The sequence below is a fragment of the Hippocampus bargibanti genome, linkage group LG05, assembly GCF_051943395.1.
Source record: "Hippocampus bargibanti isolate YZ-2025 linkage group LG05, ASM5194339v1, whole genome shotgun sequence".
Classification (NCBI taxonomy): Eukaryota; Metazoa; Chordata; class Actinopteri; order Syngnathiformes; family Syngnathidae; genus Hippocampus; species Hippocampus bargibanti.
The window spans coordinates 8,386,755-8,412,007 of NC_142738.1; the positions used below are offsets into that span (position 1 = coordinate 8,386,755).

The following is a 25,253-nucleotide window of genomic DNA, read 5'->3' on the forward strand; positions in this document are numbered from 1 at the left end:
TTTAGTGAGCCGAGCCAAAAGAACCGGCTCTCTGAATTCCCATCACTACTTCACATCACAGCGTTGAAACAAGATATGGCGGAGGTTTTACCTTGGCGGTTTCAATGGCTGGATGTTTACGCGACGGACACCAAGGCTGGCCAATCAGTACCCAAGCTTGCTTACAATTGGCTGCGTAGAGTATGTGGGCGGGGAGGAAATCCCTCTTGCCAGTTGACGCTCTGAGGAGCTTTCCCAGCAAGCTTTGCCGTATAGACAGTCATCGCATTTGTGTCGTCGGTGTTCTTCAATGTGTTACTTTGTACGGGTATGATCGTCGAAGTAGTGTCTAGTTGCGTACGGTTAAAGGACAACCGACGCCGCCGGAGAAGTTGTGTCCATAATTTTTAAAATCACTTCAAATTACTTTTACTGAACGTATTTACAAAGAATCCATCGCATGTAGCTATATTTTACGTTTTAAGACTCGCGCTGAATATTCAGGAAGTCTTGTTTTTGAGTTGGTGACGATACCTACCGTGACGTCACAGTTGGTATTGTCACTGACCGAGAAAGCGACACACAATGCATTTTGGGTACTTTGTTTGGTCTGAAAACTTCGTGTTGATCCATTTCATTACCGCTTTAGTACTGGTGAATATGGCACCTTGAGTGAAAATGAAAAGAATGACACTCTTGTCTCTTGCAGTGTTAACGTAGCACTTTTGTGCTTATGTGATTTACAAAGTAATTACCACTCACAATAGCACAGACTTCTTTTGTTCTGAATTCTTTTATGCTTGGTGTGCCAGTGCTGACTGGCCTCATGCGATATATTGAGTGGTTCCACAGACTGGATGTAATTACATGCTGGGCTGTACGTGACAATTTACATCCAAACATTTCAGTCCATAAAAGAAACGTGTTGATGAAGAAAATCATATCGTCTTTCCAATTGGACATCATGTGTGAAGTTGACAAAACGTTGTAAACGCTGTTGTCGTTTCTCGCATCAGCACTGAAAAATGGCTTTTGTGACTGTCTTAGTGTGTGCGATGCTGACAACGTGGCACATTTTGGCCTTCTACTTACACTTCAACTTGTTTCTGTCAAGATCTGGTTGGCGACCAACGGGTGGCGCTATTGGCCACGCCTGCACAGGTGGTGGTCGTCCCGATCATGGCAGACTGCCACGTTCGGATTGGCGACCAACGGGTAGCGCTGTCAGCCCTGCCTGCTGCCTCGCAGGTGCTGGTCGTTCCCAATCAGTGACATTCAAAAGGACTCCCGGCACGACCATTCGTGAGCGGGTCATTGTATGCTTTGTATGCTTGTATTCAATTGTTTACATTGTATGCTGTGCATGCGTTTGTTTCACCTTGGCGGATTTATAATCTTGGTTTTCTTTTGATACTTCGTATTTTTTCTGTTCAGATGATTTTCATGTTTTAGATTTTGTTCCTGCTGACTTTATTTTAATACAATTTGTCCAATACAACCTCCTGCTCCCTCCTGCCTGCTTTTTGGGATCCACAACCGCCAACACCACCTTGCAAACGGTGACAGTTTCCCCTCAAATGTGTTTGAAATATTCTTATCAACAGCCATTTTAAGACAGTTATTGAATAGTGTCAACTGTCCTATCAGGTATGCGACAACCTATAGAAAAATTAACAGTTGCTTTCACAAGACAAGTGGGAATATTGTCCTGCAAAATGTGGTGATATTTTTGCGTTCTTTTAACATTTGTCAATATATATTTTTAATACTAGTCTGTAGAGGACAAGGATATCACTTGTGAACATTGATGGAGTAAATGTGATGGATCAGTCATCTTCCTGACCTTGAAAGGCACCAAAGTAATAATGATAATAATACGTTTCATTAATAAGCGCCTTGCAATACTCTCAAGATCACTTTACAGTCACAGCATATGTTTTTTTTCTGTAAAGTGTCGAGACCACACGAGCAGCAGTGTTGCTTAAATGCTAACACTATATTTATTTTGGCTTGAATTTACTGGTCACCTTTTTTTGAACATTTGCGTGGTATTATGGTCCATTTTCAAGAAGAAAAAAAAACAATGGCCCTTTTGAATTGATACTTTTGTATATAAGATTGCGGTATACACTGCGTGATGCCCTTCTCTACTTGTATTATTTATATTTGTATTTGTTTTGTCTTTGCAGGTATCTCCGTAACAAAGAAGACACACACATGTAAGTACACTGAAATTTTGTAAATGTTTTTCTTGACCATGTTTCTATCAAAAAAAAGATTCAAGTAATGGGAAAAAAAATCATTTTAACATTTTGCATATTGGTTGAATGTGATCGCACCAAATGAATATCATTTTGGCTTTCTTGTTCCCGCACACAATACAACAAAGAGGAAATGAAAAATGTTGTCATATGACTGTTTGCTAATCATGCACCATCCTCAAAGCTTCTGCGCCGAGGCGTCGCTTTGTTTTCTTGCAAAGAGGCAAGCGGATGTGGTGTCTTGTCGCGGTTGCAAACCTTCGATGGGTGAGAGCTGCATCCGGCCAAATCAGTCATATAAGTAAAAAAAAATGAAAGATGTAAATGTATGAAAATGAGAATACAACTGGATCGAATAAAAAGACTGTTAGAGGGCTAGTAAATATTATTGTGGTTGTAAAACTGTGCGGCATCATGCTGAGTGAGAATCTCACATAGTTAAACTGAGTGACCCAAATGATTACAAAACAACACACAGTGCAAAACTTAAAAAAATGCACCCCTCAATAACAATCAAATAATACAATTAGTACCTCTTTATTAGTGTCAGTTGAAGCTGAATGTTTTTTTTCTTTACTTGATACATTTCCACCTCAAACAGAAGCTACCTTCTGTGGCATTGCTGAATTAGTTCTGGTTTAGTTTTTCATAATAATAATAATAATAAAATAATAATAATAATAATAATAATAATAATAATAATAATAATAATAATAATAATGCATTTTGTTTCTAAGCGCCTTTCTTGCTTGGGTGCCAATAAAGCGCTGGCCAGACCTCTTGCAATGTTTTTACCCTTTCACAAGGGGGCAGCATTTACCTTTTTTGCATTTCCCTTTTAGCGCTTTGTTCCAGCATCAGCTGTTGTTAAAGCGCTATATAAACCAATATGTATGTATTGCATTGAATTTTGGACAGCTGCCTTCATTTCAATCTCATATAACTCCATATCCATATAATTTAGGAATTAACTCTTTTTTTATGATGAAAGAAGAGAGTCTAAGGTTTCTTACACTACATTTAATGTTTATGTAGTCCTAAAAGTCAATATTCTGTGTCCCCTGGAATTCAAGTGAAAATGACAAAAACCCTGGCACTGTAGTGGACATATTTGTGCACATCGTCTGGCAGTGAATGAGTTAATAACTTTTTTTTTAAGATGACAAAAAGGTGATTTTTATATATTCATTTATGTGTGTGTGTGTGTTTACGCTCACATCTCGAATTTGGAAACGACATAAAGTGCGCGTGACGTCTATCCGTTTACTCTGATCACTGATGAAACCGGTGGTGAGGGGAAGCCAGGGGGCTTTTCCATAAAAGTTGTCCGAATGTTTCAGATTGAGAGAGATTGTGAGTGACTGCTTCTTGCCCTGTTAAAAAAAACTCCAAGGCTCCTTCAGACAGAAGGGCAAAGAATTTGATCTGCTACACTTTTAGCTTACTCAAACAGCTCTGTGTTTAAAAAAAAATGCCTGTTAAACTCTTTGCTTGTCTTTAGGCACTGTATTTTTGCTTTTTAATAAAACGCGTTCATGTTCGAAGGTGGAACGAAAATATCTTGACCCACCTTTTCACCACCGCCACACTATCCTATCTTAATTAGCGTAGCGCGAAGCACCTCCACGCCGGAAGGAGTCTCAAATCAAAGAGCATGATTTAGGAGTCTTGGGTTCAAAGCCCTGGGCAAGAAACTGGACTATTATGTCTCATTTCACTGGGAAATATTCAAATGGGAGGAAAATCAAAGTAAAAGGCCTTTAAAAATAGTTGACTGGCGTGCCTCGTCGTTCGGAAGAAGCTCGTCTTGAAGTGTATCCACAAGACGTAATTGAAGGGCCAGTTAATGGTCAATGTGTTGGGGAATAGAACAAGGTGATTATATGGAGCAGTACGAATAATGAGCTGCAAACACACTCCTTTTATAGTCGGATCATTTTTGGCAGTGATATAGGCACTGTGTGTGTGTAATATATGCACATATGTGTTGACAAGGTCTTCCAGGTCCAAGGTGGCCCCACTTGGTCGGCCCTTCTGAGTGATCCAACTGCTGGAAGCTTCCCTCCATGCCAGTCCCCTCATCAATATAAATTACAGGGGCATCTGTTTCGCCAGCAGGCTCCAATCGCTCGCTCTCCTCCGTTTCACCCTTTTTCACACCACCCGAGTGGACTCATCATTGAGCTATCATTCCAAATGAAAACAGATACGCGTGCGACTGTGGTATCCTTTCTTCTGTGGGGAGTTTTTATTGACTCAATTTTCAATCTGATGCACTATACTCACTGATACTTACCATAGTTTTTGGACGATGAGGCGCATAGTCTGCAAAACTGCCAGTGCAGCTCTCGTGGTTTTGTTTTGTGACCTTTAAGCAAGGGTGTCAAACTATATATATATATTTTTTTGGCCGCGTGACACATTGTAGTTACAGTTTCCTCTTGGGGGCCGTTATAAATTTGGGGAAGCCATGACAATCTTTCATCCCCTCCACACAGTGTACAAAAAAATAATGAAGAACTAGTTTTCAAATTTGAAGTAAAAAATAATGACTGTTATCGTGATTACATATGAGTATTTGAAATTTTAGTTCAGACTTTTGAAAGTATCCTGTAATTTTGATTTGCTGTAGTTTGATTTGCTTTTACGAATAAAATAATGTGGCGGGCCAGATTGTGTCTCCAGGGCCTTGACTTTGACACCGGTGCTTTAAAGGACAACCGACACCATTTGTTTTTGTTTCCTAACTGACATCAGAAAAACGTTTTATAGCATCTAAAATACCCAAAACACGCAGTAGGATATTTTTAGTCAAATGAAAATCACCAATAAAAATGACTTAAAGTGTCCCAAAACTACTTCAAAATGACTCCGGAAACTGCGTGTTTCAGAAGGACCTGCCCCCTTGTTCGTGACGTCACGCCTGAAGGTCTTGCCTTGCTCTAGAATCAAAACAATGCCTTCAAATTCGGAGAAGATGCTTTCTTGTTACTCATCCAGTTATGAATATGATTCAAATAGTTCTAAAGAGGAAAGCATAAATGTTTTCAATTGATTAAAAGAGTCATTTCGTGTCATTTTGAGTCGTCTGGACAGCAATGTGATTCTAATTCGGGAATGGCTCCGTACGTCATATCTTCAATTCCCGAATAAATTCGAGAATGGCAGTGAATTAGTTAACATGAATTGTGAATATCCTTGAATGACAACCGACACCTTTTTTGTTTCCTAACTGACGACGTAAAAGCTTGGCCAAAACAAACATGCGGATCAAACCTCTAAAGATGGAGGACACTGATTTGCTGTGGCGACCCCTTGTAGGGAAAAGCCGAAAGGGAAAAAAAGAACTGACGTCAGAAAAACATTTTATAACTTCTAAAATGCTCAAAACATGCAGGCTGATATTTTTAGTCAAATGCAAAACACCAATAAAAATGACTTCAGGTGTCCAAAATCTGACACAAATCAGCTTGAAACTGGGGATTTTCAGAAAGTCCCGCACCCAGTTCGTGACGTCACGCCAAGTCGTCTTGCCTTGCTGAAGAAACAAAACAATGGGCTCACGGAGTTCAGATTCGGAGAAGATGGTTTCTTGTTACTCATCCAGTTGTGAATATGATTCAAATAGTTCTGAAGAGGAAAGCATAAATGTTTGCAATCGATTAAAGGAGTCCTCCCATATCAATTCGAGCTGTCAATGACAGCAATGTAGCATCCTCGAAAATGCACAAGATGGCGCCCAAGCTCTGTTGGAAATGGGCTGATTTGTCTGCTGGAAATTTTTGTCAGCGAATATCAAATAGTAGTCTTTGTCCAACACACCATTCACCATTGCATTATTTATGTGTTTTCCTCCTGATTTCTCCATCAACACGGAGTTTTCAGACCAAACAAAGTACCGCAAAATGCATTGTGTGTCACTTTTTCGGTCAGGGGCGGTCCAAACGTGACATCACGTCAGGTATTGTCATCAACTCGAAAACAAGACTTCCTGAATATTCAGCGCGTGTCTGGAAATGTAAAATATAGCTATGTGCCGTGGAATCGTTGTAAAATATGCTCAGTAGAAGTCATTTGAAGTGATTTTACAAATTATGGACACAACTTGTCCGGGGCGTCGGTTGTCCTTTAAATATTTGGTGGTTGTTATTTTCCATGAGTTGTTCAAAATAAATGTAGCCAAAATACCCTCGTAAAAGCAATAACGTGCTGATCTTATTTCACATTTCCAAATGATAACGACCCCCTCGGGAAAAGACCCCATCGCTACATATTTTCGTAAGATCTCATGACTCATGACTGACCGTGTTGATCAGGATTTTTGTTGGTTTGTGGAGTATAAATTCAAAATCAATCAGACATTCACATGATGATTGCCTGAGTTAGATAGTTCACCCTAAAATAAGCCCCTCATTCTGCTCGGATTTGGTTCAGCTATGTGGGTTTGTATTTGTTCTTATTTCTTCCTTGATAAATTGTATCCTCCCTAATAGCGCCGTACATTGCCAATTTAGGAAAATATGTCCCAGTGGTTGGCTAATTTTTGCTTGGCAACAAGGCATACTCCTGTGGAATAGCCCAGGGCGTGATCAGCTGTCTGTTCGTTGCCCCCCACCTACCCCCGCTCTCCAAGCCCCTCTCCCCGGCTCGCATGTTATTTGAAGCGATTTCATCACATTTGAGATTTTATAGTTGTACCCAAGTGGCAAGCGCCATCCAGCGTGTTGTTAAATTCAAGCTGATAATGAAGATCAGCCGGCGTCGGCTTCCCCCTGAGGTGAAAACTAAGCTAGTCTGGAGAAAGACGCTCGGTGCAGATGTCGCAACGCAGGGCGATCTGCTCATTTGTTGCACAGGAAGCAATGTGTATAATAATAATTAATAATAATTTTGATTTATAAGTGCCTTTCAAAACTCCCAAGGATAGATAAATAAATAATACATACATGCATGCATACATACATACATACATACATACATACATACATACATACAAATACATTCATACATACATGCAAATACATACATACATTCATGAATAAATAAAAATACATATATATGTGAATAATTAAATACACCAAATATTGCACACATAAATAAATGCATGAATAAATAAAAATACGTACATACATAAATATGCAAATAAATAAATACGTACATACATACTGTAGATACATATATACATACATATGTACACACATACATACACAAATAAATAAAGAATACATACATACATAAATACGTGAATAAATACATACACAAATAAATGCACAAATAATAAAAAATAAATAAATACATAAACAATACATAAGTAAATATGAATACATACAAACATACATACATACACACATACATACATAAATATGAGAATACATACATACACGAATAAGTAAAAAATACATAAATACCTAAATTACAGAAATAAAGTACAGAAATATATAAATACACAAATAAATGCACAAATAAATAAATAGGTATATAGATAAATAAATAATTAAATAACACATACATGCATTAATATGCAAATTTAAAATATGAATGAATACATAAATACATACATACTTAAACAAACAAACAAACAAAGATGGTAAAATTTGCTGTACAGCAGACATTCAAGTGAACCCCTTGTACGGTTTGCCTTCATGATGTTGAAAACATTCAGCGACCCCCGTGAGGATGAGCAGTTCAAATAATGAATGGTTGGATGTTCAACTGTAACTTCTTTCATTTTAATGTTGTTTTTATTTTTCATTGACTTGACAATGCAGGATACAACAAAGCCTTGATGTTCTTTCTGTAGAAAGTTATTTCGCGCCCAGCATGGTACTTTTTTTCCCCCTTCAGAGATGTCTTTTTTCACTTTCTTCCCTGACTGAAGGTTAGGTTTTGTCACCATCTTTGTGTTTACTCCCACAAAAGGAGTATTTTCTTTTTGGATGTTTTGGTTTAATATATATATATATATATATATATATATATATATATATATATATATGGGTTTTTTTTTTCTTTTTCAGAAATAGGTCAGTGTAATCACAACAGTGAGGGATGGACAGCGGCTGTTAAAGGGAAATCAATAGAGCTATCTATTTGTCGTAAACCAGGCCAGCACGATTTTTCTCCATTTTTCCTCCCGACCATCCTTTTTCCACTCCAACACAATATGGCAGGCACTCATTTTTCAGTAAATACATTAAATCTGCCATTTTTGCCAAATCGCAAATGGCCTTTGCACATGTACTTTCTTTACATAAGTTCTCCTGGGCGCTTTTTGATCATTTCCTCCGGGCCTCGAATGTTTGTTAAGGAGTGGCGAGAGAAATGGACAGGGGTGCTGTGTCTCTGTTGCCGCTTAATGTGGTTCCAAGTCTTTCAGAGAAGCCGAAAGAGGCCTCATTAGCCCTTTTTCCTCACCCCGTCCATTTTTTTTTTCTCACCTACCCCCCAAGCTGACAGACTCTGCTGCAAAGTGTTGTCAAACTGAAAAACAAGAGTAACTGACGTGTGACAATGACACAACGCCTGGATGGGCCTGCCCAAAAAAAATAAAAGAAGTACGCAGCTCCATCTGCTTCCGGCCGTTTCATTTCTCTTCTGCCGCCACCTCAGGTGAGGTCGAACGAGAAGCAGTCGGCGTGGCCGAAAGGGCGCCGGCAACCTCTCGCTCGCGGCCTGCCCGTGTGCAAGCGTGGGTTATCCATCACGCATCAGGTCGTCCATGCGCACAAAGTCACACGTCGTCGTAGCGTAACCGTGTCGGCACGTATTGGAAGGTTTGATACATGGAGGGCGACGAAGGTGGAGGTCATGGACCTCTTCCGGTCGTGATCCCGACCGATGCTCACTCGGGTGCTGAAAGATTGTGGAGGTGGGGCTTCGTGGAACGTCCTTGGGCTGTCGTCACTGTCGTCAGGATCCTCCATTTCAACCGTGCGCGCTCATCTTGTGATCACAGCTATTTCTCCACGACCGTATCAGATCACTTCAGAACGATTTGCACGTCCGCACCAATTACACACGAGTGAAATAGAGAACAAAATCAATTTTCAGACATATTCCGTGGTGGCTTTTTCCAGACGCTGATGCAATATCAGGCAAAAATTAAGCCAAGTAAAATTATATGCATAATTTAACAATTCCTGAATTATGCAGAATACTACTGAACAAACCTTGCATATTGTTGTCTCCTTCATGGCATGATGATTTTAAACAAGAGCACTGAGAGAAAATGCAGACCTCCGATCATGCTTTTGTCATTTTAAGAGAAAAAAAAATAGTTTCATTGTTGGCTTCACTATTGGATCTTAACTTTCTGATTCAAAATCTGCTCTGTGTTATAGGCCCGATAACACAAACCAAAATTTGAATGCTAAAATATGAAATGTTGGATTGGATTAGCCTTTATTAGTCTCGCGGTGGATAAATTTACATTATACAGCGGCAAAGTGATGAAAGTCACAGGAAAGGAATGGAAGCACTAGAAAAACAAAATACAAGATCTGCTGTAAAGGCAGCCACACTCGCGGCAAGTCAAAACAACAACAAAAAAATGTGACACAACACAAAAGACACAGACAGTCATTCAATCTTAAGCACTTTCTGCACCCTCTTATATGAAGCAGTTTTACAGGAAAGAGGATCAAAGCGTCCTTTTCACCAGGGACATCATGGTGAAATGTGTACGTCTGCTACAAGCTAAATATTAAAAGCAAATACAACGCTGTAGCATCCATTGCCGAAAAGAGACTGTCCCACATCTCCTGTTTCATGTAAATCCGCTTCAATTCCAAGCTGCGACATATCTAAATATATAAAACATTAAATTTCTTCCAAATGTGCAAGCTGGATCACATCCAGATAAAACATGGTTTGATATCAAAGCAGAAAAATATGATACATTGAGGAAGGTTACACTTACGTCAAGGTGTGATTAGATTATCTCAACCCGGAATAACTCAAATAAATAAAAAGCTAGCTAGCTAGCTACTAGATATCTTATAGATATCCAGCTAGCTAGCTAATAGGTAGCCAGCTAAACAACTAGTGAGCTAATAGCTAGCTAGCTAGCTGAATAGATAGCTAACGCATGTAGCTGCCGCTGCTCACCCACAGAAAAATTTATCCAGTGACTGTAAATTCAATTATTATTATTATAAGTAGTAGTCGTAGTACTAGTATTAGTAGTAGTAGTAGTAGTAGTAGTAGTAGTAGTACTTGTAGTAGTAGTAGTATTTATCATTTTATTTATGGTTATTTTGTTTTGGTATTTATTGTTCTTTTAATTGTAATGTGTCTTTGGGTGCTCTGAAAGGCGTTAGTAAATTAAATGTATTATTATTATTATTATTATTATTATTATTATTATTATTATTATTATTATTATTATTATTATTATTATGGTGTTTGCATATCACACATAGTTGAAATACACCAGACATGTACAAAGAGTCAAATGGACAAATTGATATGAAAAATAATCTGATATTTTTGAACAGCTCGGTGGGTAAACAGGATGTGTAAGAAGAAGCAAAGATTTTTGTCGGCAAAACAAACAATGTGCGCATACATTGCGATGTGAGGTTTTTTTCTTCCTGTTTGGCAAAGTGAAGCACAAAGAAAGTGACACGTTGAAAGAAAAAAGCAGAAATGCTCACAAAAGCTTTGGGTGATATTATACATTGACGTTTGTGCTGATCACATTGTGTGCATTTTGTTGAATCTGCTTTATTAGACAAAAGCTGTTTTTCCCCCTTCTCCTTCACTGTCTTTCTTCTCCCCTCGTGCTATTAATTTGCGTTTCTGTGGGTGTACGGTGTGAGAACAGCGAGACGTAGTGGTTAACCCATTGTGAAGTTAGCCGTCATCATTAAGATTCTCCAGATAACAGGCATGCGGATTTCTACTGCTCAGCATTATGGGATCCCAGACATCAAAGGCAGGTTTTCATTCTACTCCGTCTGAGGCGGTGCGAGCGGGAAATAAAGAAACGGGAAAGGAGATAGGAGTCAGGAAAGTAAGCTATATTGGCACAAGAGAATTGTGTATACACTTCCTTCATATTGATTCCAATAATGGTCATGTTGACAGATTTGTGTCATTTACATACATAGTTTCAAAGCAAAAAATAAAAAATGGCTCTTGTCTGGGCGTCAAAGGATTTTTGTGAAGAGACAAAATTCATGCCTGGATTATTTGACACAACACAAAGAAGAGTATTGTGAACAAGGCTGTCAAAAGTGAATAAAAAAAAGAATCACCAAATATATAAATTATTGCTTCTCAATACAGTGATACATTGGCTTGCGAATTTAATTGTTTCCCAGACAGAGTGTGTGAGGTGAAAAGTGTGTATCCCAAAAATGAATTTCCGTGATGTCACGACAGGAACTCCCCTGACCGAGATAGCAACACACAATGCATTTTGGGTACTTTGTTTGGTCTGAAAACTTCGTGTTGATCCGTGTTGATGCGAAATTAGAAGGAAAAAACATAAATAACGCGATGGTGAATCGTTTTGTGTTGCACCAAGACAACTATTTGATACTAGTTGACACAAATTCCCAGCAGACAAATCAGCCAATTTCCAACGGAGCTTGGGCGCCATCTAGTGCATTTTCTGGGACGCTACATTGGAGTCCTGACGGCTCGAATCGATATGGGAGGACTTCTTTAATCGATTGCAAATATTTGTGTTTTCCTCTTCAGAACTATTTGAATCATATTCATAACTGGATGAGTAACAAGAAAGCATCTTCTCAGAATCTGAAGCCATTGTTTTGATTCTAGAGCAGACAAGACATCCTGGCGTGACGTCACGAACAAGGGGGTGGGACCTTCTGGAACTGAAACTTTCTGAGGTCATTTTGAAGTAGTTTTGGGACACTTTAAATCATTTTTATTGTTGTTTTTCATTAGACAAAAAATATCAGCCCAGGTGTTTTGGGTATTTTTGATGCTATAAAACGTTTTTCTGATGTCAGTTAGGAAACATGTGCCGGTTATCCTTTAAAATCACGTTCCTCTAAATAATTTTCATTTTGGTGGGTGAACTCTTTGTCTCGTACTTTTGTCAACCTTTTAGCCGTGTTTTGCCTGCATTTAAAAGGAATCAATCTGGAAATATCATGCATTTCGGCAAAACTGTTAATACCATTTGCATTCTTTTGACATCTGTAATACAATGAACAGATCCTTCCTTCGTGCGACGCTATTGTGCACGTCGCGTTACATCAGAAGAAGACGTAACTTGTGTGCGAGACTATTGAATATACAAGCCAGGGAAATATGCTGCTCTCCATTATTGTGTTGGATTACAGAATCAAGGTCGACTCACAAGACAGAGAGCAGCATTATCCCTTAATCCCGTGTTTTGGTTTCAAATAGCCTTTTTTACACCTAATCTTCACAAGTAAAATGACAAACATGAAAATCGAGGCTGGCATTTAAATGTGCATTAACTACCATGTTCAGGTCAACGGCTTACAACTGACTGAGAGTCTCTCTGTTATGTCAAATGGTAGACGGTCATTTGTTTGCCACTCATATTATGCGCATTATTAGACGACTTGTAAGTGATTGAATGCGTCCCGGCAGTTTTGAGATAGAACTTTTAATCCAAAGTGTGACTCATTTAATTTTTGTTTCCCCCTCGCACTCCCTTCATTTTTTTCTGCCTCTTTTCACAGCACTATTTAGATTTTAGAGCTCATTAAATTTCATCTGGTCTTTTGCACACGTTGCACAACTTCACTGAGTCGTGACACTCTTAAAACCGCTCGGTCAATAGTAAGCAAATTGGGTGAAATAGCTACACAAGCGCTTCGTTCAAAACGGACCAGACCAATGCTGGGTTATTGATACCCAAAATATTTGGGTTGAGAAGTTCACACGGCATGTTGGGATCAGATTCTGATTCAATTGTGGGTAAAAGTTACGAATACGTATTTAAACTTTCTGTGATATGCAAACAATTTTTTCAAGATCACACCTTGACATAAGTGTAAACTTCCTCAATATATGATAATTTTGGCTTTCATAGCAAATCAGGTTTTATCTGGATGTGATCTAGTTTGCTCATTTGGAAGAAATGTAATTTTTTATATATTTAGATTAGTCGCAGCTTGGAATTGAAGCGAATTTACATGGGATAAGAGATGTGAGAGTCTCTTTTTGTCATTGGATGCTACAGCTTTGTATTTACTTTGACTTTTTGTACTTGTCTGGTGTGTTTCAACGTTGTGTGATATGCAAACACATTAATAACAATAATAATACATTTAATTTACAAGCGCTTTTCAGAGCACCCAAGGACACTTTACAATTAAAAGAACAATAAACACCAGAACAATATAATGATAAATAATAATACTAATAATAATACTAATAATAATAATAATAACAATAATAATACATTTCATTTATAAGCACCTTTCAAAACTGTCAATGTCACTTTACAGTCACAGGATAAGCTTTTCTGTGGGTGAGCAGCGGTAGCCACACGCGTTAGGGAGCTAGCTAGCTATCGATTAGCTGGCTAGCTGATTAGCTGGCCATCTATCTATCTATCATCTATCTATTAGCTAGCTATCAGGCTATCTATAAGCTACCTAATAGCTTGCTAGCTAGCTTTTTATTTATTTGAGTTATTCCGGGTTGAGATAATCTAATCACACTTTGACGTAAGTGTAACCTTCCTCAATGTATCATATTTTTGCCTTTGATATCAAACCAGGTTTTATCTCGGTGTGATCCATCTTACCCATTTGGAAGAAATTCAATGTTTTATATATTTAGTTATGCCGCAACTTGGAATTGAAGTGGATTTACGTGGGACAGCAGATGTGAGACAGTCTCTTTTTGTCAATGGATGCTATAGCTTAGTGTTTGCTTTCGATATTTAGCTTGTAGCAGACGTGCACATTTCACTAAGATGTTCCTGATCCACTGGTGAAAGGGACGCTTTGATCCGCTTTGATCCTCTTTTGTACGAACTGCTTCGTACAAAAAAGGGGGGCAGAAAGTGCCTAAGATTGAATAACTCTGTCTTTTGTGTTGTGTTGTGTCACATTATTTTTTTTTTTTTATTATGGTTTTGACTTCAGGATGCCGCCACGATAGTGTCTGCCTTTGCGACAGGCCTTGTATTTTGGTTTTCTACTTCTTCCTTTCCTTTCTTCTTCCTTTCATCACTTGTGAAATGTAAATGTCGCCACTGTGAGACGAATAAAGGCTAATCCAATCCAACCCAAGTAAATTAGCAGAATAACCCCACAATTTTGAATTTGATGATATGGCGAGTGGCGACATTCCAGCACAGCGAATATCATCAAGCGGGCGGAAAGCACCGTTGTTTGTCAGTATTGTTTTTTAGCGGAATTCGAGGAAATTTTAAGGTGCTGTGAAAGACTAAAAGTGGGCCAGTCGTGGCTGCCTCCTGTTGACCTACCTTGTTCAGAGGGTCCAGATACAGACTGATGACAGGATTCCTCCTCGGCGGACCACATTACTAATGTGTGAGGGTGCAAGAGGAGCACACCCCTGTGATGAATCACATCCCTACACCGATGCCATTCGCATAAGTCTCAAGTAAAAGAGCTGAGCGAGAGCAGAGGGAAACAAAAGAAGAAAGAAATAAAAATACCTACATATGATCTATCAGGGAGAAACTCCATCTTGGTCTCTTGTAAGGAGGATAAGGGAGAGGTTTAAGTGCGCCCCGAGATCTCCCTCAATCTTCAAGGAAACATATTTCCTATGGTGGGTCGGTTGTTTTTTTTTTTTTACGAAGTGCTGAAAAGTTGCTCACTGTGTAATAAATGAGGGTAATCTGCATGTTCAGGGTGTCCCCTCCCTATTGCCCAATGACAAATGGGATAGGCAAACCGTAAAGAGGAAAAATGGATCGTTATTTTATGTGAATTAACTCATTCACTGCCATTCACAAATTCATTAGGGAATTGAAAATATGACGCCATTCGGGAATTTGTTCGGGTTTTGTTTTTTCATGCTTGGGTGCCGATAATGCGCTGGCCATGGCGTCAGGCAATGTTTTGTGTTTTTTTTCACAAGGCGGCAGCATTTGCCCTTTTTCCATGTTAGCTTCCAGTTTCACTTGTTGTTAAAGCGCTACATAAACCAATATGTATGTATTCTATTTTGGACAGCCACCCTCATTTCTAGCTCATATAACTCCAGGTGCATATCATTTAGGAATTAACTCTTTTTTTCTGATGAAAGAAGGGAGTCTAAGGTTTTTTTTACGCTGCATTGAATGTTTATATAGTCCTAAAACGCAATATTCTGTGGGTCTTAGAATTTGAGTGCCAATGACAAAAACCCTGGCACTGAAGTGGATGCATTTTTACACATGTAAGGTACTGAATGGGTTAAAGGCACACATACATACCTTGTTGTTGTGACTCTGTTTGTCCCAACATACTGTCATGACCTGCACATGGTGTAGAAGCAGTATGTTTTTATTTTATCATGATTTGTAATTCTATTCTTCCCAAAATGAAACCAACATACTTTTAACCAGTTCCGGTTCAAACCATCATGACATCAACATGTTTTGCCAGTTATCACGGCAAACACACAAATTCCACAAACCCTTCATTTCGGATTTGGTCATGTGTTGTGCCGCTAATAACGAATCCATTCGAAGTCCTAAAACTCCATATTCTATGGGGCCTGGAATTTGAGTGACAATGACAAAAACTCTAGCACTGCAGTGGACACATTTTTTTGCACATCTGTCAGTGAATGAGTTAAAGGACAACCGTCACTTTTTTGTTTTTTAACTGACACCAGAAAAACGTTTTATAGCATCTAAAATACCCAAAACATGCAGTATAATATTTTTAGTCAAATGCAAAACACCAAAAAAAATGACTTAAAGTGTCCAAAATCTGCAAAAAATTGAGCTGCGAATTGGGCATTTTCAGAAAGTCCCGCCCCCTTTCGTGACGTCACGCCAAGACGTCTTGCATTGCTTGTGAATCGAAACATGGCTTCAGATTCGGAGAATATGCTTTCTTGTTACACATCCAGTTATGAATATGATTCAAATAGTCCTGATGAGCAAAGCATACATGTTTGCAATCGATTAAAGAATTTATTTGGGCCATTTTGAGGCAAACGGGCGGGGGGTAATGTCTCACCCAAGAAGAGGCAGAAAAATGGCGACCAGCTCCGGTCAGGAATGAATCAGCTCGTTTCCACAGGCTGATACTATCTTTCCATGGAGTTTGCCTCCCTCTGCTGGCGGTTTTTGGGTGTAAGACATGGTTTAAAAAAAACAGTACGGCAAAATACATTGACGTGATGGAAAGACGCTACAATGTGTCTTTTTTACGGTGAGGAGGCGGTCCTTTTCTGACGTCACGTACGGACTCCTCACCAACTCAAAAACAAGACTTCCTGAATGTTCAGCGCGAGTCTTAAAACGTAAAATATAGCTATATGCGGTGGAATCTTTTTAAAATACGCCCAGTAGAAGTCATTTGACGCCATTTTACAAATTATGGACACAACTTGTCCGGAGACGTCAGTTGTCCTTTAATTGGGTTTTACAACAACTTAGTTTGGTCGCTTGCATACTTGACTCCTTTGTTTTCCTGTTTGTTTCTTGCCTCCAGCTAGAAGGTTAACTATTTTCGTCTGCAACTACCCTTCCCCATCCCCACTTTATATCCTGCATCAGGTTATACTGGTGATGTTGCGGAGTTTGTCGGTTGGAGGCCAGGTAATACATCACACACTCCACGGGGGGGTCTCCCTGGTAGGCTCCTTAATAATGAAGTTCATTCATTAACTTCTCCTTCAAAGGCCAAGTTCTTCCGTTGCCCTTTTTAGTCGCCTTTGCATCTCTTATCGAAGTCACCCGACCAGCCAAAAAAAAAAAAACATGACCATGCTTTTCCCCTTGACAGGCCGATAGGTTGCCGTTGAGAGGGGGGAGGGGGTGAAGAATAACCAGGTCCATTACCAATCCTTCATGCCTGGTTATGGGCATAATTATCACAGGGAGAATGACCCCGCTCTGTTTGGTCTTCTGAGGAGAAGCCGCACCTTCCTAATCACCTCCTACCTCCCTCTTTTTGTCCTCATGCCACAGTGATGGAGCTATTTTTTCGGGACGGGTGGTGTGGCTCTTGCCAGTTCATTAGAATTCACAGGGTTCCACATCCCCGCATAACCGGTCGGGGCTAAGCCTCTCACATAGATTGCCATGCCTGCCATAATCTCCCCACCTTCTTCCCTTTCCCCCCCTCTGTCCCCAAGGGCAGCTTCGCACAATAGAGCTCAGCAGCAATTCATTGTTAAATCTCATTCGTATTGATCTATTGAAATATTGTTCCACGGGATATGCCGCGGCACTCCAACGATGCCGGTGATCTCTCTTTTTTTTTTTACACCAGCGAGTAAACGAATTCATTCCGTGGAGTTGGATCACTCCAAATGCGGATTGTTCGAGGCAACTTTAATCAAATGCGGTGGTTTGTAAACCTTACGTGTGCAGTTAAAGGACAACCGACGCCTCCGGACAAGTTGTGTCCATAATATGTAAAATCACTTCAAATGACTTCTACTGAGCGTATTTTACAAAGATACCACCGCATATAGCTATATTTTACGTTTTGAGACTCACGCTGAATATTCAGGAAGTCTTGTTTTCGAGTTGATGACGATGCCTGACGTGACGTCACGTCTGGAACGCCCATGACCGAGAAAGCGACACACACACAATGCATTTTGGGCACTTTGGTCTGAAAACTTCATGTTGCTCTGTGTTGATGGCGAAATTAGAAGGAAAAAACAAATACCGTGAATCGTTGTGTGTTGCACCAAGACTACTATTTGATACTAGTTGAGACAAATTCCCAGCAGACAAATCAGCCCATTTCCAAAAAGAGCTTGGGCACCTTCTTGTGCATTTTCTGGGACGCTACATTGGAGTCCTGACGGCTCAAATTGATACGGGAGGACTTCTTTATTCAATTGCAAACATTTATGCTTTCCTCTTCAGAACTATTTGAATCATATTCATAACTGGATGAGTAACAAGAAAGCATCTTCTCCGAATCTGAAGCCATTCTTTTGATTCTAGAGCAAGTCAAGACGTCCTGGCGTGACGTCACCAACAAGGGGGCTGGACCTTCTGAAACTCGGCATCTCCGAGGTCATTTTGAAGTAGTTTTGGGAAGCTTTAACTCATTTTTATTGGTGTTTTGCATTTGACTAAAAATATTAGCCTTCGTGTTTTGGGTATTTGAGATGCTTTCAAACGTTTTTCTGATGTCAGTTAGGAAACAAAAAAAATGGTGTCGGTTATCCTTTAAAGAAGCTAAAGAAATAGCGACAAGCTCAGGAAAGGCGCGCACAAGTGTTCAGCCGCTCTGAACAAAATTGTGGGTATAAATAATAAATGATTACCCGCAGGGGTCATTTAATGTGAAGCGAGCGTGTGAATCTCCTTTAACTTGAACAGGACTACCCGTCACGTTGATTTGAATGCGAAAGCCTTGATTTTCGATTGATTTGGAAAGACCCGGAGCTCTCGTATTACCGTCGACGGCGAAAAATACATAGAAACTCAGTACTATAAATATCCGTAAAACGAAAGGCTGCGGCCTTGTCAAGTATTTACCATCGTGTTGATATTGATGATATGACAGTTGACAGTTTTGCATCTCACCTATGCACGAGCGATCGGCTTTCATATCGCTCCCTTTCGACCCTTCAGTTCTATAAATATTGTGTGTGTGTGTGTGTGTTTATGAAAAATAAACAAAAGCGGAGCTGGATTGCCCTATGGCGACTGCATGTAAAGGATGCATGGCGGTGTGTGGTTGCTGTGTCATCAGATGGGATCACATGAATTTTTTTGAAAAAATAACACTTATATCTGGCACACACGGTAAATCTTATTCAAACTTGATTCAACCATTTATTCTTAAAACTGGCTGGGTGAAAAGTGAGGCAAATTGAGTGAGGTAATGAATCCGATGTTGGCTCTTAAAAGCACCCAGTTAATGTCTTCTGTGGCATTTTTTTACTCATCGGGTTGTTAATTTGATCAATTGAAATGAGTTGCCGTCATACCGGTCTCTCTTTCACTGCCATTAATGAATTTATTTGATATATATGTATATATATATATATATATATATATATGTATATGTATATGAATGTATTTGATGACATCGAGCGCCATTCCCGAATTTGTTCATTTTTTTGTTTTTTTTGGGTGCTGATAAAGCGCTGGCCATTGCCTCTGGCAATGTTTTTTTCGTCAAATAACCAATGAACGATAACAAGAACACTTTTCGCGCCCAATAATTCATCGATTCGCTAGAGGCGTACTAAAGAAAGAACTTTTTGCCACTTCTAAAATCATAAAGGAGATTTTTTTGTATTTACATTATTATTATAAGCGCCTTTCAAAACTCTCAAGGACACTACTTAAAAGTAAAAAATATTACTTAACTCACTGCCATTCCCAAATTTGTTCAGGTTTTGTTTTGTTCTTCTTTGGGTGCTGATAAAGCGCTGGCCATGGCCTCTCACAATGTTTTTCCCTTCCACAAGGGGGCAGCATTTCCCTTTTGTCCATGTTAGTGCTTTGTTCCAGCTTCAGCTGTTGTTAAAGCGCTATATAAATCACTATGTATGTATTGCATTGTATTTTGTACACCTGCCCCAATTTCAAGATCACATAAGTCCAGACCCATATAACTTGGGAATTAACATTTTTTTTTGCTGATGCAAGAAAAGAAAAATGTAACATTTCTTCCGCTGAATTGTATGGGTGAGGATTAGGGCCACTGAAGGAAAAAAAGGAGGTTCGCAAGATTCAGACTTTTTTTTTCTCAGAATTATGACTTGAAAGTGAGAATTCTGACTTCATTCACAGAATTCTCACTTTAAAGTGAGAATTCTGACTTTCTTCTCATAATTCTGACTTTATTCTAAGAATTCTGACTTTAAAGTGAGAATTCTAACTTTATTTTCAGAATGACTTTCAAGTAACTTAAGGCGAAATTCTGAGAATAAAGTCAAAAGTCTCACTTGAAAGTCAGAATTCTGAGAATAAAGTCAGAATTGTCACTTTAAAATCACTTTAAAGTATGAATTGTCACTTTAAAGTCATAATTCTGAGGAAAAAAAGTGAGAATCTTACCAGGCTTATTTTTTTCCTCAGTGGCCCTAATTCTCTTCCATCCAATTGAACGTTTATAACATTCTAAAACTGAATATTCTGTGGATCCTGCAATTTGAGTGGAAATGACAAAAACCACTGGAATAGACACATTTTTGCAGTGAATGACTAAATAATACCGATTTAATTGCCAACATTTTCTAAATCCAACATAGGTGGACTGTCGGCACTAAACTGGGATTGAATCCCAATTTCCGTGTCCAAAATCAGCCGTATACCCACTGAACCTACACTTGCATTTCCTAAAAAAGTAAAAAATAAATTTCTGTGCGCAAAAGCGAAACCTTTTTTATCCCACAAATACCCAGCGAGTGGGTTTAGGAAAATAATCAAGCACATTTTAGCCAGCACAGCGTGTGCTCCTGTGGACTTATTCCATCATATTTCTCTCTTTTCACCGTGTATATTTTTCAGCGTGTTGTTTTTCTGATTTATTGAACCCTTCCCACAAGCCCGCAGGAAATCGTTTGAAATGGCCCTAAATTGGTTTAGGATTGCGCAGTGTGGGCCGGCGCTATTACGGCTCTAATATTATACCCGACACTCCTTGGCATCTGTATTAAATTGATCTGTATTGTTTCCGTGGAGTGTTTGTTGTGGCTTGTTAATTCGACCGCTGCGTGGGGCTTGCGGGCCAGTTTGGAAACACCCCGGTTGCTTCGTTTGGGGAATACAAGCCACTGGGTCTTTTTATATAATTATCTCCTGGCACTCAACCAGGAAGTCCATCACTGTTTATCCACAGAGGTCAAAGGTCGGAGAGCGCAACGACATGCAAACGACAAAGGTCTCTCGTTTCAGACCGCGTGGCGAGCGAGCATGTGTGTGTGTGTGTGTGTGTGTGTATGTGTATATGTATAGAATGGCTACTGACAGACTGCTAATGAGGCTATTATCAGTTCTGGTCCGCTCCTCCTCTCCGGGGGCGCCAGGCCGATGCCGCTGCGCCTCATCTCAATTGAATTCAATTCCACAAAGCTTGTTTACAAGAAGTACATTTGCGTGAATGAATCCAAGAGGAGGGACATTCATCGCTCATGACTCGATAAATGGACGCGCTTCTCAGAACGTACAGTCCAGTAGTGTGACATAAGAGCCCCCAAAAATAAACGTCTTGAAAACCAGGTCAAAATGATATATGTTTTATGTCAAAGCTTCCTGCGGTGCAGGCTGAAGAAATAACGAGAGTTCACTTAGCCTTTTGTTCACAAGAGATTGTTGAATGTCACGGTGTACTCCATTGTGTCATTTTGGAGCGCTACGTACCTGAGCACCAAGTACTGAGAACTCACGTAACAAAAATATTTTACAGTCATTATACAACTTCACTACCTGTATACAGAAATATTTAGTTGTAAAACTGGTACGGATGACCAAGTGTACAAAGTTAACTTTGAATGGTGGACAATGGCTGTCATTCACATTGTATGTGGTATGGTTGGACCATCCGGTTGGATCGTATCGTCAACTCATCGTACATGTTTTTGGCACGGTTTGCAAGGTGGTAATGGTGGTTGTGGTTCCCAAAAAAAGCAGTCAGGAGGGAGCAGCAGGTTGTATTTGCCAAATTGTATTAAAATAAAGTCAGCAGGAACAAAATCTAAAACATCAAAATCAGCCGAACAGGAAAGTACAAAGTATCAAAGAAAACCATGAGTAAAAATCTGCCAAGATGAAACAAACCTGACAGGGTGAAGAAAACAAATTCAATGATCCGACACGGAGTCCTTTTAACTGCCACTGATTGGAACGACCAACACCTGTGCAGGTGCAGGCGGGGCCGACAGCGCCACCCGTTGGTCACCAACCACATGGTGACAGTTTTACGTTTAAGGGTGTAAAAACGGATCGACTGTTGACTTGATAGTCGTCAATCATCCATCCATCCTGTACCCATAAATTAATAAACAGGAAACAACTGATCCCAAGTAAAAATCAACCAATCAGAGACAACATCACTCACGAGGTGTCTATCACCCTCAAAATAAAACGTAACTCAGTCACTGCCATTCACAAATTTATTCGGGAATTGAAAATATGACATAGAGCTCCATTCCCGAATTTGTTCGGGTTTTGTTCCAGCTTCAACTGTTGTTAAAGCGCTATATAAATCACTATGTATGTATTGCATTGTATTTTGTACACCTGCCCCAATTTCAAGATCACATAAGTCCAGACCCATATAACTTGGGAATTAACATTTTTTTTTGCTGATGCAAGAAAAGAAAAATGTAACATTTCTTCCGCTGAATTGTATGGGTGAGGATTAGGGCCACTGAAGGAAAAAAAGGAGGTTCGCAAGATTCAGACTTTTTTTTTCTCAGAATTATGACTTGAAAGTGAGAATTCTGACTTCATTCACAGAATTCTCACTTTAAAGTGAGAATTCTGACTTTCTTCTCATAATTCTGACTTTATTCTAAGAATTCTGACTTTAAAGTGAGAATTCTAACTTTATTTTCAGAATGACTTTCAAGTAACTTAAGGCGAAATTCTGAGAATAAAGTCAAAAGTCTCACTTGAAAGTCAGAATTCTGAGAATAAAGTCAGAATTGTCACTTTAAAATCACTTTAAAGTATGAATTGTCACTTTAAAGTCATAATTCTGAGGAAAAAAAGTGAGAATCTTACCAGGCTTATTTTTTTCCTCAGTGGCCCTAATTCTCTTCCATCCAATTGAACGTTTATAACATTCTAAAACTGAATATTCTGTGGATCCTGCAATTTGAGTGGAAATGACAAAAACCACTGGAATAGACACATTTTTGCAGTGAATGACTAAATAATACCGATTTAATTGCCAACATTTTCTAAATCCAACATAGGTGGACTGTCGGCACTAAACTGGGATTGAATCCCAATTTCCGTGTCCAAAATCAGCCGTATGAACCTTCACTTGCATTTCCTAAAAAAGTAAAAAAATAAATTTCTGTGCGCAAAAGCGAAACCTTGTTTATCCCACAAATACCCAGCGAGTGGGTTTAGGAAAATAATCAAGCACATTTTAGCCAGCACAGCGTGTGCTCCTGTGGACTTATTCCATCATATTTCTCTCTTTTCACCGTGTATATTTTTCAGCGTGTTGTTTTTCTGATTTATTGAACCCTTCCCACAAGCCCGCAGGAAATCGTTTGAAATGGCCCTAAATTGGTTTAGGATTGCGCAGTGTGGGCCGGCGCTATTACGGCTCTAATATTATACCCGACACTCCTTGGCATCTGTATTAAATTGATCTGTATTGTTTCCGTGGAGTGTTTGTTGTGGCTTGTTAATTCGACCGCTGCGTGGGGCTTGCGGGCCAGTTTGGAAACACCCCGGTTGCTTCGTTTGGGGAATACAAGCCACTGGGTCTTTTTATATAATTATCTCCTGGCACTCAACCAGGAAGTCCATCACTGTTTATCCACAGAGGTCAAAGGTCGGAGAGCGCAACGACATGCAAACGACAAAGGTCTCTCGTTTCAGACCGCGTGGCGAGCGAGCATGTGTGTGTGTGTGTGTGTGTGTGTATGTGTATATGTATAGAATGGCTACTGACAGACTGCTAATGAGGCTATTATCAGTTCTGGTCCGCTCCTCCTCTCCGGGGGCGCCAGGCCGATGCCGCTGCGCCTCATCTCAATTGAATTCAATTCCACAAAGCTTGTTTACAAGAAGTACATTTGCGTGAATGAATCCAAGAGGAGGGACATTCATCGCTCATGACTCGATAAATGGACGCGCTTCTCAGAACGTACAGTCCAGTAGTGTGACATAAGAGCCCCCAAAAATAAACGTCTTGAAAACCAGGTCAAAATGATATATGTTTTATGTCAAAGCTTCCTGCGGTGCAGGCTGAAGAAATAACGAGAGTTCACTTAGCCTTTTGTTCACAAGAGATTGTTGAATGTCACGGTGTACTCCATTGTGTCATTTTGGAGCGCTACGTACCTGAGCACCAAGTACTGAGAACTCACGTAACAAAAATATTTTACAGTCATTATACAACTTCACTACCTGTATACAGAAATATTTAGTTGTAAAACTGGTACGGATGACCAAGTGTACAAAGTTAACTTTGAATGGTGGACAATGGCTGTCATTCACATTGTATGTGGTATGGTTGGACCATCCGGTTGGATCGTATCGTCAACTCATCGTACATGTTTTTGGCACGGTTTGCAAGGTGGTAATGGTGGTTGTGGTTCCCAAAAAAAGCAGTCAGGAGGGAGCAGCAGGTTGTATTTGCCAAATTGTATTAAAATAAAGTCAGCAGGAACAAAATCTAAAACATCAAAATCAGCCGAACAGGAAAGTACAAAGTATCAAAGAAAACCATGAGTAAAAATCTGCCAAGATGAAACAAACCTGACAGGGTGAAGAAAACAAATTCAATGATCCGACACGGAGTCCTTTTAACTGCCACTGATTGGAACGACCAACACCTGTGCAGGTGCAGGCGGGGCCGACAGCGCCACCCGTTGGTCACCAACCACATGGTGACAGTTTTACGTTTAAGGGTGTAAAAACGGATCGACTGTTGACTTGATAGTCGTCAATCATCCATCCATCCTGTACCCATAAATTAATAAACAGGAAACAACTGATCCCAAGTAAAAATCAACCAATCAGAGACAACATCACTCACGAGGTGTCTATCACCCTCAAAATAAAACGTAACTCAGTCACTGCCATTCACAAATTTATTCGGGAATTGAAAATATGACATAGAGCTCCATTCCCGAATTTGTTCGGGTTTTGTTCCAGCTTCAACTGTTGTTAAAGCGCTATATAACTCATCTAACTCTCATCCA

The 25,253-nt window shown here is 39.6% G+C and overlaps 1 protein-coding gene across 1 annotated transcript in view; it reads left to right on the plus strand.

Annotated features, from left to right (window-relative positions):
• Positions 1-25,253, plus strand: part of roraa (RAR-related orphan receptor A, paralog a) — a 279,680-nt gene that overhangs the window by 168,433 nt on the left and 85,994 nt on the right. Inside the window, exon 2 of the mRNA XM_088996181.1 lies at positions 2,169-2,198. Within this exon, the coding sequence (XP_088852307.1) occupies positions 2,169-2,198 (30 nt within the window). The remainder of the gene's footprint in view (positions 1-2,168; positions 2,199-25,253) is intronic.